At 40.2% G+C, this 14,371-nt stretch overlaps 1 protein-coding gene across 1 annotated transcript in view; it reads left to right on the top strand.

Annotated features, from left to right (window-relative positions):
• The window catches only part of IGSF9B (immunoglobulin superfamily member 9B), a 257,520-nt gene that overhangs the window by 143,176 nt on the left and 99,973 nt on the right, over nt 1–14,371 (top strand). Inside the window, exon 16 of the mRNA XM_053691163.1 lies at nt 1,357–1,518. Coding sequence (XP_053547138.1) covers nt 1,357–1,518 — 162 coding nt within the window. The remainder of the gene's footprint in view (nt 1–1,356; nt 1,519–14,371) is intronic.

The following is a 14,371-nucleotide window of genomic DNA, read 5'->3' as shown; positions in this document are numbered from 1 at the left end:
ACTGCATTATGCAAGTTTTAAGTGCTCACATGTTTACAGAAAGAAATATCCACTGTTTGTGTTTAAATATATGTATGTATGTATATATTATAATATATATATATATATATGTACAGTATATATATATATATATATATATATATATATATATATATATATATTAGTGTGTGTGTATGTATGTGCATATATATATAGATTAGGCTATGATTATGTGTTGACTTACAACACTGCATCTGGTCCATGATCTGCACATGAGACTTTAAAATAATGAATTAAATACTATTTAAAGCCTCTAGAATGTAGGTTCTTTATAATAAATGTCCTTCCTTTCTTTTCATTGGGATGTTTGGGTTCATGATGGAGAACATTCTTCCTTTCTTCTCATGTTGGCATCTAAGGTCTATGTTGTTTGCATGGGATATGCTTCATTTTCCATGTTTATATTTGGGTTCTCAGCCATATAAATTTCTTCTCTTCCAATGATAGTGTTTGTGCTGCCAATGAAATTCTACTTTTATTGTTCCTCTAGTGTTTGGGGTCATGATAATGAATATGCTTCCCCATCACATATTTATGTTTTGTCTTTCTATAATGAATATGTACAATCTTCCTGTGTTGATGTTTGGATTTTCGATAGCTCTGTCTTCTTATATTGATATTTGGATTTATGATAGTGAACATCTTTGCACTTATCCCATTTGTTAGGATGTACAGTGAGGTTTTTGCCTGTTTCTTGGTCCTATGGGTGTTTGGTTTCTCTTTTGTAGAAATGTTTCTACTTCTCATCTTCTCATGATTTTGGTTCCCTTTAATGTTTCCTCTTTTGATAATGGTCGTTGTGTTGTCAATAGGTTACATTACCATGGTGATATTTTGGTGCACTGTAATGAACATACTTCCAATTCCCTTGACTGGATTTGGAATTTTCTACAGAACTTGCCTTTCTTTCCCAAGCTGATATTGTGTTCTCTGTAAAGAACATGGCTCCCATGATGGTGTTTGTCTTCTTGATAGAGACCATCAGGCCCATTTATCAAGCTCCGTACGGGGCCTAAAGACCGCTGCTTCATAACCCTGTCCGCCTGCTCTGAGCTGCTGGTGCAATGTTAAATGCGGAGAGCGTATTGCTCTCCGCATTTAGCGAGGTCTTGCGGACCTGATCCGCAGTATCGGATCAGGTCCACAAGACCTTTGATAAATTGGGGCCCATGTATCTTTCCATGAGGCTTTGATTTTCTGTAATAAACATGCTTTGTCTGATAGGCTTTGGGTTTTTATAATGAGCATGCCTTATCTTCTAACATGGATATCTTGGTACAATGTAATGAACTAAATAAGTTTTCTGATTATTTTTAGATGCCTTCCCCTCCCCGGACCTAAGCGATGAAGGCTTTGCTCGGCCAGTGCTTGCTGGTATTGTTGCTACTATCTGCTTTTTGGCTGCTGCTGTCCTGTTCAGTACATTGGCAGCTTGTGTGGTGAACAGGCAACGAAAACGCAAGCTTAAGAAAAAGAAAGGTGGGTGTTTAACTCTTTAGCACTTACACTAGACATTGCCTCATCTTAAACAGCTGTCTCCCATTAAAACTATAGTAGATTGCAATGCAGCTGTTTTAGATATCTTAGAGTTTAAGATGTTCAAGCAAACATGGTGCTGAGTTGGACTGTGCACTACAGGAATAAAACTGTGGAACAAAATGTAATGGTTGATTTTAAACAAAGAACCAGTTGGGTCATCAAAATGTAGTCTTATATTTTTTCATACTAAAGATACCATAGAACTATCCAAAATATGTTTGTATTGCCTTGATGTAAAAAAACAGATATATCTAAAGATAGAGATATGTTTAAAGAACATGCTATCTTAGTCTAAGATATATCAAAAGTGCATTGGTCACAAATAAAATCTATAACTCTCTTCAAGAGGAATATCTCCCAAAAAACCTCTAATATATATAACAGAAAAAAACACTTGCGGCTAGATTACAAGTGTTGCTTTATGGCTTTTAACGCTGAAAAAATTGCCATTCCAGCGTAATGGCCAGTAACGCATATTACTAGTCGTGTCGGTATAGCTGTACCGCAAGCATTTTAGCCTGTATTGCAACGTTTATTCCGCACTCAAAAAATGATGTTTTTGTGTGGGATTTTCATAGCGCCGGTATTACAGCTTGTGTGTTCCGGCTAAAATGCTTGCGTTAAAGCCTATACCGACACGATCCATACCGCCACCTGAGACCAGAAGTTAAGGATTTTGTGAAACAAAAATGTTTCACAAAACTCATAACTAAACTGTTACAAAGTACACTAACACCCATAAACTACCTATTAACCCCTAAACCGCTGCCCTCCTGCACCGCAAACACTATATTAAATTTATTAACCCCTAATCTGCTGCCCACCCACATCGCGACTATTAAATAAACCTAATAACCCCTAATCTGACGCTCACCCACATCGCCAACACTATTTAAATATATTAACCCCTAAACCGCTGCTCTCCTGCATTGCAAACACTATTTAAAACGTATTAACCCCTAATTTCTTCTATAAGATACGACAAGTCCACGGATTCATCCTTGTGGGATATTATCCTCCTGCTAACAGGAAGTGGCAAAGAGCACCACAGCAGAGCTGTCTATATAGCTCCTCCCTTGACTCCACCCCCCAGTCATTCTCTTTGCCTACTCTAAGTAATAGGAAGGGTAAAGTGAAAGGTGATCAAATATTAGTTTTTATTTTCTTCAAGCAAGACTTTTTTTATTTTTAATGGTACCGGTGAGTGCTATTTTTTCCCAGGCAGCAGATGGATGACGACTTCTGCCTGGAGACTGATGATCTTAGCAGTTGTTACTAAGATCCAGAGTAGTTCCCACAGAATGGCTGTACTTAAGAAACTTCAGTGTGAGGAACGGTTTTCATGCTACAAGCATTGAGGTGTGTTCAGTAATTTTTTTCTGGAGAGACTGTGTTATTTCAGAATTGGCTGACAGTATCCCCATGAGGGAAAGGGTAAGCAGTAATCCTAATGCATAGAGAGGGGTATTACTGGACCTGTATATTGGGCTATAAAAAATGGTTGACACTGATGATATGATGTTTGTGGGCAAACGTTTATGTTGGGAGTTAAAGATAACGTTTTTTGTGGTAAACGTTTTTACTTTATTTTAAGAATGGAGGGTACACATGGCTTCACTAAATGGGTATATGAACCCACATGGCTAGGTTTTAGACCGCTCTGGTGCGGTTATTTTAGGCTGTGAGACATCGAGTGAGATGGACGGGGCCTATTTTCGCGTCTCAGTTGCGCAGTTGTTTTTCCCAGACAAGCAGCAAGCTCCAACTCTGGTGGGCCTTTCAAGGACAGTTTGGGCCTAATCGAAGGGTTAATCCCCTGAGGGCAGGTAGGCGCCACAGCAGGGCTGTGGCGAGGTGCAGAGGGTGTTTTTGTTTGAATTTAACGTTTTTTAGCACAATGTTTTTTGGTCTTAAGGGTTAAGTATTCCTTTCCTTGTGGGGCAAACTTAGCTGACAAGTTGGAATGCATTTATCATAAAACTGTGATATTTTTATCGTTTTAAAGCAGTTTTGGAAAAATGGTATGCTTTTTTTCTCTTAAAGGCGCAGTACCGTTTTTTCAGATTGTTATTTTTTTCACAAAATAAAGTGTTTTCAAGTCTGTTTGTGGTCATTACTAGCCTGTTTTAACATGTCTGACATTGAGGAAAGCCAATGTTCCATGTGTTTAGAAGCCATTGTGGAACCCCCACTTAAAATGTGTCCCTCATGTACTGAAAGGGCCTTACATTGCAAAGAACATATTTTAGCTGATAAAAGTATGTCTCAGGATGATTCTCAGTCAGAAGAGAATCAGGTTATGCCATCTACTTCTCCCCAAGTTTCACAACCTTTAACGCCCGCCCAATCGACGCCAAGTACTTCTAGTGCGTCTAATTCTTTCACCCTGCAAGATATGGCTGCAGTTATGTCTACTACCCTTACATAGGTATTATCTAAACTGCCTGGTTTGCAGGGTAAGCGCAGTAGGTCCGGTATTAGAGTAAATGCTGAGCCCTCTGATGCTTTATTGGCCATCTCCGATGTACCCTCACAGTGTTCTGATTTGGGGGTGGGGGAATTGCTGTCTGAGGGAGATATGACGACCTTTAAGTTTAAGCTTGAACACCTCCGCTTGTTACTCAGGGAGGTTTTAGCGACTCTGGATGATTGTGACCCTATAGTAATACCACCAGAGAAATTGTGTAAAATGGATAAATATCTAGAGGTCCCTACTTACACTAATGTTTTTCCAGTCCCTAAGAGGATTTTGGACATTGTTACTAAGGAGTGGGATAGACCAGGCATTCTGTTCTCTCCCCCTCCTACTTTTAAGAAAATGTTTCCCATATCTGACACCATTCGAGATTTGTGGCAGACGGTCCCTAAGGTGGAGGGAGCTATTTCTACCCTGGCTAAGCGTACAACTATACCTATTGAGGACAGTTGTGCTTTCAAAGATCCTATGGATAAAAAATTAGAGGGTCTTCTAAAGAAATTGTTTATTCATCAGGGTTTTCTTCTACAACCTATAGCGTGCATTGTTCCGGTAACTACTTCAGCAGCTTTTTGGTTTGAGGATCTAGAGGAGTCTCTTATGGTTGAGGCCCCATTAGATGATATTTTGGATAGAATTAGGGCTCTCAAGCTAGCTAATTCTTTTATTACAGATGCCGCTTTTCAAATGGCTAAATTAGCGGCAAAGAATGCAGGCTTTGCCATTTTAGCGCGTAGAGCGTTATGGCTTAAGTCCTGGTCGGCTGATGTGTCATCAAAATCTAAGCTGTTAGCTATTCCTTTCAAAGGTAAGACCCTATTCGGGCCTGAACTGAAGGAGATCATTTCCGACATTACTGGAGGTAAAGGCCATGCCCTTCCTCAGGACAAGACGAATAAAATGAGGGCCAAACAAAATAATTTTCGTTCCTTTCGAAACTTTAAAGGTGGACCCTCTACTTCCTCCTCTGCCACAAAGCAGGAGGGGAATTTTGCTCAATCCAAGTCAGTCTGGAGACCTAACCAGACCTGGAATAAAGGTAAACAGGCCAAGAAGCCCGCTGCTGCTACCAAGACAGCATGAAGGGGCAGCCCTTGATCCGGGACCGGATCTAGTAGGGGGCAGACTTTCTCTCTTCGATCAGGCTTGAGCAAGAGACGTTCAAAATTTCTGGGCATTAGAAATCGTGACCCAGGGATATCGTCTAGAATTCAAAGATTCTCTCCCAAGGGGGAGATTTCATCTTTCACGTTTGTCTGTAAACCAGACAAAAAGAGAGGCGTTCTTACGCTGTGAAGAAGACCTATATACCATGGGTGTAATCTGCCCAGTTCCAAAAGTAGAACAGGGGCAGGGGTTTTACTCCAATCTGTTTGTGGTTCCCAAAAAAGAGGGAACCTTCAGACCGATTTTAGATCTCAAAACTCTAAGCAAATTTCTCTGAGTCCCATCCTTCAAGATGGAGACCATTCGGACAATTTTACCAATGATCCAGGAGGGTCAATATATGACCACCGTGGATTTGAAGGATGCGTATCTTCACATTCCTATCCACAAAGATCATCACCAGTTCCTCAGGTTCGCCTTCCTGGACAAACATTACCAGTTTGTGGCCCTTCCTTTCGGGTTGGCCACAGCTCCCAGAATTTTCACAAAGGTGCTAGGGTCCCTTCTGGCGGTTCTAAGACAGTGGCACCCTATCAGGACAATATTTTGATTCAGGCGTCAACTTGCCATCTAGCCAAATCTCACACGGAAATCGTGTTGGCTTTTCTAAGATCTCACGGGTGGAAGGTGAACATAAAAAAGAGTTCACTTGTTCCTCTGACAAGAGTTCCATTCCTAGGAACTCTGATAGACTTGGTAGACATGAAATTTTTTTTGACGGAGGTCAGAAAATCAAAGATCTTAACCACTTGCCGAGCACTTCATTCCATTCCTCGGCCGTCAGTGGCTCAGTGTATGGAGGTAATTGGACTAATGGTAGCGGCAATGGACATAGTTCCGTTTGCTCGCTTGCATCTCAGACCACTGCAACTGTGCATGCTCAGACAGTGGAATGGGGATTATGCGGATTTATCTCCGCGGATAAATCTGGATCTAGAGACTAGAGACTCTCTTCTTTGGAGGTTGTCACAGGATCATCTGTCCCAGGGAATGTGCTTCCGCAGGCCAGCATGGGTCATAGTGACGACGGACGCCAGCCTCTTGGGCTGGGGTGCAGTCTGGAATTCCCTGAAGGCTCAGGGTGTGTGGACTCAGGAGGAGGCCCTACTTCCAATAAATATTCTAGAACTGAGAGCGATATTCAACGCGCTTCAGGCGTGGCCTCAGCTGGCTTCGGCCAAATTCATAAGATTCCAGTCGGACAATATCATGACTGAAGCATACATCAACCATCAAGGGGGAACAAAGAGTTCTCTAGCGATGATAGAGGTTTCCATAATAATTTGATGGGCAGAGACTCTCTCTTGCCATCTATCAGCAATCTATATCCCGCTTCCCAGTTCTCCACTCCTGGATTTTCTAAGTCGTCAGACTTTTCATCCGGGGGAGTGGGAGCTCCATCGGGAGGTGTTTGCACAATTGATACATCAATGGGGCACATCAGAATAGTATCTGATAGCATCTCGTCAGAATGCCAAACTTCCTTGTTACGGGTCCAGATCAAGGGATCCTCAAGCAGTACTGATAGATGCTCTAGCAGTACCGTGGTCATTCAACCTGCCTTATGTGTTTCCTCCTTTTCCTCTCCTACCTCGTCTGATTGCCAAAATCAAACAGGAGAGGGCTTCGGTAATCTTGATAGCGTCTGCGTGGCCACGCAGGACTTGGTTTGCAGACCTGGTGGAAATGTCATCTCTGCCACCGTGGAAACTGTCTCTGAGACAGGACATTCTCATTCAGGGTCCGTTCCAACATCCAAATCTAGTTTCTCTGCGGCTGACTGCTTGGAGATTGAACGATTGATTTTATCTAAGCGGGGATTCTCTGAGTCGGTCATTGATACCTTGATTCAGGCTCGAAAGCCTGTCAATAGGAAAATTTATCATAAGATATGGCGTAAATATCTTTATTGGTGCGAATCCAAAGGCTACTCATGGAGTAAGATCAGGATTCGTAGGATTTTGTCCTTTCTCCAAGAAGGATTGGAGAAGGGGTTATCAGCTAGTTCCTTAAAGGGACAGATTTCTGCTTTGTCAATCTTACTACACAAGCGTCTGGCAGATGTCCCAGACGTTCAGTCGTTTTGTCAGGCTTTGGTTAGAATTAAGCCTGTGTTTAAACCTGTTGCTGCGCCATGGAGTTTGAATTTAGTTTTGAATGTTCTTCAAGGGTTTCCGTTTGAACCTATGTATTCCATAGATATTAAACTTCTATCTTGGAATGTTCTGTTTTTAGTAGCTATCTCTTCTGCTCGAAGAGTTTCTGAGCTATCTGCATTACAATGCGACTCGCCTTATCTTATATTCCATTCTGATAAGGTGGTTTTGCGTACTAAACCTGGATTCCTTCCTAAGGTTGTTTCAAATAAGAATATTAATCAGGAAATTGTTGTTCCTTCTCTGTGTCCTAACCCTTCTTCTAAGAAGGAGCGTCTGTTACATAATTTGGACGTGGTTTGTGCCTTGAGGTTTTACTTGCAAGCGACCAAGGATTTCCGTCAAACATCTTCTCTGTTTGTTGTCTATTCGGGAAAACGTAGAGGTCAAAAAGCTACAGCTACCTCTCTTTCTTTTTGGCTGAAAAGCATCATCTGTTTGGCATACGAGACTGCTGGACAGCAGCCTCCTGAAAAAATTACAGCTCATTCCACTAGAGCGGTGGCTTCCACATGGGCTTTTAAAAACGATGCTTCTGTTAAACAGATTTGTAAGGCTGCGACTTGGTCTTCCCTTCATACCTTTTCCAAATTTTACAAATTTGATACTTTTGCTTCTTTGGAGGCTATTTTTGGGAGAAAAGTTCTTCAAGCAGTGGTGCCTTCTGTTTAAAGTAAAGGATGAATCCGTGGACTCGTCGTATCTTATAGAAGAAAAGGAAATGTATGCGTACCTGATAAATTGATTTCTTCTAAGATACGACGAGTCCATGGCCCGCCCTGTCAATTTAAGACAGATTATATTTTTTGGTTTAAAACTTCAGTCAGCTCTGCACCTTTTAGTTTCTCCTTTTTCTTCCTATACCTTTAGTCGAATGACTGGGGGGTTGAGTCAAGGGAGGAGCTATATAGACAGCTCTGCTGTGGTGCTCTTTGCCACTTCCTGTTAGCAGGAGGATAATATTCCATAAGTAAAGGATGAATCCGTGGACTTGTCGTATAATAGAAGAAATCAATTTATCAGGTAAGCATAAATTTCCTTTCTCCGCTTCCCGACATATAATAAAGTTATTAACCCCTAAACCTCCAGCCTCCTACACCGCTGCCACTTTAATAAATTATTAACCCCTAAACCTCGGGCCTCCCACATCGCCACCACTAAATAAACCTATTAACCCTTAAACCTCCGGCGTCCCACATCGCCGCCACTAAATAAACCTATTAACCCCTAAACCTCCATCCTCTCACATCGCCGCCGCTAAATAAACCTATTAACCCCTAAACCGCCAGCCCCCCACATCGCAAAACACTAAATTAAACTAATAAACCCTAAACCTAACACCCCCCTAACTTTAAATTAAAATTACAATATAACCATATTTAAATAAATAAAAACTTACCTGTAAAAAAAAAATAAACCTAACATTAAACTATAAATTAAACTAACATTACTATTCCAATAAAATAAAAAAATACTACCAATTAAAAAATCTAAATTACAATTTTAAAAAACCTAACACTACGTAAAAAATTAAAAAATCTAAAATTACAAAAAATAATAAACACTAAATTCCGAAAAATAAAAAACACTAGGGGGCCGAATTATTTTGCGAGCGGACATGATCTGATAAATGCCGACAGCATTCGCTGTCGGCATTTATCATTGCACCAGCAGTTCTTGTGAATTGCTGGTGCAATGCCGCCCCATGCAGATTTGCAGCCAATCGGCAGCTAACAGGGGGTGTCAATCAACCCGATCATATTCGATCGGGTTGTTTTCTGGCGATGTCTGTCTGCCGCCTCAGAGCAGGCGGACAGGTTATGGAGCAGCGGCTTTTAGACCCCTGCTTCATAACTTGTGTTTCCGGCGAGCCTGAAGGTTCGCCAGAAACACAGGGCATCAAGCTCCATACGGAACTTGATAAATATGCCCCTAAGCTTACAAAAAATAATAAACGGAATTATCAAAAATAAAAACAATTACACCTAATCTAATAGTCCTATAAAAATAAAAAAGCCCTCCCCCCAAAATAAAAACACCCCCTAGCCTACAATAATCTACCTTGCTTCTGTACATAAAAAGAATCTTGATTATAGAAAGTGTGAACAGACCAAGAAGGGGAGGTAATTAGGACATTTTGTTAAAACAAAGAGAGGTATTCTGGATATGTAAACTGGACACTATTATTATTATTATTATCATTTATTTATATAGCGCCACAAAATTCCGTAGCGCTTGGTACAAAGATAGGGGTATACAATGACAAGGATTTGCGATAAAATACAAAACATAACAAACTAAACAAATCTAGTACAGGAGGAAGAGGGCCCTGCTCCGGAGAGCTCACAGTCTACAGGTTTAGGGTGCAGAGACATAAGGTTGGGGTAGCTTGTCACATGGATTGTAGTTGGAGCAGTGAGTCAGGCAGTTAAATTATTATTTTGGTTAGGATGAGAGATGAAGGAGAGATGGTAAGCCTCTCTGAATAGGTGAGTTTTCAAGGAGCGTCTGAAGCTATACAAGGTTGGAGACAGTCTTATGGAGTGGGGTAGAGAGTTCCAGAGGACAGGAGCAGCACCTGAGAAGTCTTGGAGATGGGAGTGGGATGTAGAGATAACAGGAGTAGAGAGATGTAGGTCAGAGGTTGATCGAAGAGGACGGGATGGGGAATATTTGGAGATGAGAGAGGAAATGTAGTTGGGAGTTAGACTGTTGAGTGCTTTGTAATTTAGGGTTAATACTTTAAATTGTATTCTGGAATGTATGAGGAGCCAGTGTAGAGACTGGCAGAGTAGAGCAGTTAATGTAGATCGGCGATTTAGGTGGATAAGTCTAGCTGAAGCATTCATAATAGATTGGAGGGAGGAGAGGGGGTGTTTTGGAAGGCCATTTAGAAATAGATTGCAATAATTAATGCATGACAAAATAAGGGAATTAACTAGTATTTTTGTAGTTTTTGAGTAAGGCAGGGACAAATTCTGGTAATGTTGCGTAGGTGTGCACGATTAGATTTGGTAAACGCTTGTATATGTGGGTTGAATGTGAGTTCTGAGTCAAGTGTGACCCCAAGACCGTGGACCTGGGGTGAGATGTTGAGAATAGAGTCTCCTACCATCAGAGAAATGTCAGGTGTTGGATGTCTCGAAGAGGGGGGGGGGGGGGATAAGAAGTAGCTTTTGACCGTTTTTAGAGATATGAGGCAAACCAGGAGCGGGCTGTGTCTCGGGTTGCCAAATGAATATAGGATTTATATAATATAGGAAGAAGGAGAGGATGGTCAAATGTGTCAAAAGCTGCGGACAGGTCAAGAAGAATTAATAAGGAGTAGTGGCCTTTTGCTTTAGCTGATAAAAGGTAATTTGTTACTTTAGTAAGAGCGGTTTCTGTTGAGTGTTTAGGGCGGAAACCAGATTGTAGTGGATCAAGTAAGAAGTTAATTGTGAGAAATTAAGTTAGCCTATTATAGACCAGTTGTTCCAATAATTCATAAAGGTTTAAAGAAAGAAAGAGACATGACAGTATTTTTGCAATAAATAATTACAGGTGTATGTAGTTTAGTGCAGTTCAGTTGTCTGATGTAATGTTGATAAATTCTGTTGTATAAAGCAGGGGTCAGAAACCTTGGCACCCCAGATGTTTCGGAACTAGATTTCCCATGATACTCAGCCAGCCTAAAGGGTGTCTAGCATCATGGGAAATGTAGTTCCAAAACATCTGGGGTGCCAAGGTTACTGACCCCTGGTATAGAGCATTATTATTTTAAATGTAACTTAATGAAAACTGTATTTTATTCAATCACCACTAGGTTACACTGTGTAAAGATGTTAATAGTATTATAGGTGATATATGGTTTGGTGATAGTTTGTAATTCTTGGTAAATGGGTGTGTATTTAAAGCACTGATTCAGGTGTATCTATATGGCATGATTAAGGGGAATTAACCCAAAACGTCGCCAGTGATATCCTAGACCTATATGTTCCAATAAAGGCTGTGATAATATCCTTGGTGCTGTGGAATTTTTTTGGATTGGAATTCTATGCAGTTAACCCCAGACAAAACCAGATACTGATAACATAGATGACTCTCATTATTCCATATCTGATGACTTCTATTATAGTTCTTTTGTTTCTGAAGTACATAAAAAAGTCTATAGGTAACATTTAAATCAATTGATAGAGATGGCTCTCATAAAGGTTTTAGAGATTGTTGTGGAAAGCTTTGTTTCAGTCCAAAAACTCTCCAGCATCTGAGGTTCTCTAAGTGGTTCATTTCAAGAGATGTAGCAGAATTTATAAAGTAAAGTCAGGTAATACATCAGTTATAAATTAAAGGCTCACGACCTGTTTGTTTCCAACGCTTTCAACCTTTTAGCAATTACTGAAACCTGACTATCTTCCTCTGACACTGCTTCCATTGCTGCTCTCACACACGGTGGTCTCAACTTTAGCCACACAACTAGGCCATATGAGAGACATGGTGGCGGTGTTGGGATCTTACTCTCCCCCTCCTGATCCTATTAATACCTTCCTCCATTTCAATCTCTCTCCTTTTCTTCCCTTGAAGTCCACTGCATTCGCCTGTTCTCCCCCCTCTCTCTCAGAGTGGCAGTTATCTATCGCTCCCTTGGACCACTTCCAATTCCTTGACAACTTTGCTGCCTGGCTTCCTCACTTTCTCTCTACAAATACACCTACTCAACTTCAACATTCCCATTGATAACCCATCTGCCCCCGCTGCCTCTAAACTTCTCTCACTCACTAACTCCTTCCGCCTTTCACAATTCACCGTATTCCCTACTCACCGTGATGGACACTCTATTGATCTGGTATTCTATCTCTGCTCTCTCTCTGATAATGCCTGTCGTCCATTTCCCATCTCAGACCACTATTTGCTCACCTTTAATCTTAATATACAGGCTAAACCGACTTCTCGTTTAGTGTAGGCTAGGGTTTTTTTATTTTGGGGGGCTTTTTTATTTTGATAGGACTATTAGATTAGGAGTAATTGTTTTTTTATTTTTGATTATTTTTGTGTAATTTAGTGTTTATTTTTTTTTTTATTTAGATAATTGTATTTTATTAATTTATTTTATTTTATTGTAATGTTAGGTGTTAGTGTAAGACAGGTTAGGTTTTATTTTACATGTAACTTTGTATTTATTTTAACTAGGTAGCTAGTAAATAGTTAATAACTATTTAATAACTAGTCTACCTAGTTAAAATAAATACAAATTTACCTTTGAAATAAAAATAAAACCTAAGATGGCTACAATATTATAACTATTAGTTATATTGTAGCTAGCTTAGAAGTTTTATTTAGATTTATTTTAATTATATTTAAGTTAGGGGGTGTTAGGGTTAGGGTTACGTTAGGGTTAGGTTTAGGGGTTAATATATTTATGTAGTGTTAGTGATGATGGAGGCCAGAGGTTTAGGGGTTAATAACTTTAGTATAGTGGCGGCAACATTGGGGGCAGCAGATTAGGGGCTAATAAGTGTAGGTAGGTGGCGGCGATGTTAGGGCCAGCAGATTAGAGGTTAATACATTTATGTTGGAGGCAGCAATTTTGGGGGCCGCAGATTAGGAGTTAATAACTGTAATGTAGGTGGCAGCGATGTTAGGGGCGGCAGATTAGGAGTTAATAACTGTAATGTAGGTGGTGGCGATATTAGGGGCGGCAGATTAGGGGTTAATAACATTATGTAGGTGGCGGCAATGTTAGTAGTTGCAGATTAGGGGTGTTAAGATGTGGTTATTATGTTAGGGTGTTAGGTTTAAACATAACATAGACATCAAGGGGGCTGCTTTACGGAGCTTTTCATTCCGCGATCGCAGGTGTTAGGCTTTTTTTTAGCCGGCTCTCCCCATTGATGTCTATGGGGAAATCGTGCACGAGCACGTCAAAACACTGCTTTTATTTGTGTGAGGTATGGAGCTCAACGCCACCATTTTGCCCGCACAAGCTGGGTTTTTTCAAACCTGTAATAGCAGCGCTATAGGGAGATGAAATACCGCTGCTTTTGTGGCGGTCTTTAATTTCCCTATAGTGCTCAAAACTCGTAATCTAGCTGTATATGATTTAAAAGTAAGGAAGAAAAATGTTCATAACTCCAAGAGAAATATAATTAATACTAGTATATTCCTAGATTAAAATGATCATTCTAGCTAACTCTAATACATATGCATATTACACAAAAGTTGCAATGTTAATGTCCACATTGAGCCCCTTTGGTTCTAGGGATCCCAATTTGGGGATTCAAAAGGTTTCCCTTTGTCTTAAAGCCAACAAACGGTCACCCCCTCTAGAGTCACTGGGTACTATTTCTATACCTTTAATAGTTAAAAAGGCAGGACTTTAATTAAGAAAATGTTTAAGAACACTGTTTCAATAATGATAGCGTGGTGCTCACTAACTCTTTTATATAGGCAACACCTTGTGCAACCTACATACTGCAGGCCACACCCAGATTGTAACAAATAAACCACATAGGTATTGTTTGACTTGAAATTCGTCCACAGTTTATTTAGATACAAAAACAGATCTCTGGGTATCAACAAATTTACACGTTGGGCACCTTCTTTTGTGGCCTTTACTGTATATGTGCCTTTTAACTTTAAAAAAACTACCTTCTTCCCCTTTTTTCTTTCAGTAACGGATCCCCTTTTAATAGGGAGCAATACTTGGTTAAAATCCCTCTCACTCTAGACACCCTTTCACCATACTGGGTGATAAACTTTATTCCTCCTCCTTTTGGATTCTCCTTTTTATTAGTTAGAAGGGGTCCATATTAAAAGGGGTTCCGTTACTGTAGTAAACTGAAAGATATTGAAACCCAAAAATAAAAAAGGGGAAGGCCACTTTCTCAAGAGGATACTGTATGTTACTTTATTTACAATTTATGTACATGAAGTACGGGCGACATCTAGTGGTCAACTGTTATAGGTTCAGGTTTGCATTAAAATATTGCATCAACTCATAAATGCATACAATTCA

The sequence above is a fragment of the Bombina bombina genome, chromosome 8 (genome assembly GCF_027579735.1).
Source record: "Bombina bombina isolate aBomBom1 chromosome 8, aBomBom1.pri, whole genome shotgun sequence".
NCBI lineage: Eukaryota > Metazoa > Chordata > Amphibia > Anura > Bombinatoridae > Bombina > Bombina bombina.
The sequence above is the reverse complement of the archived record's forward strand: the minus strand, read 5'-3'. Positions and strand labels throughout refer to the sequence as shown.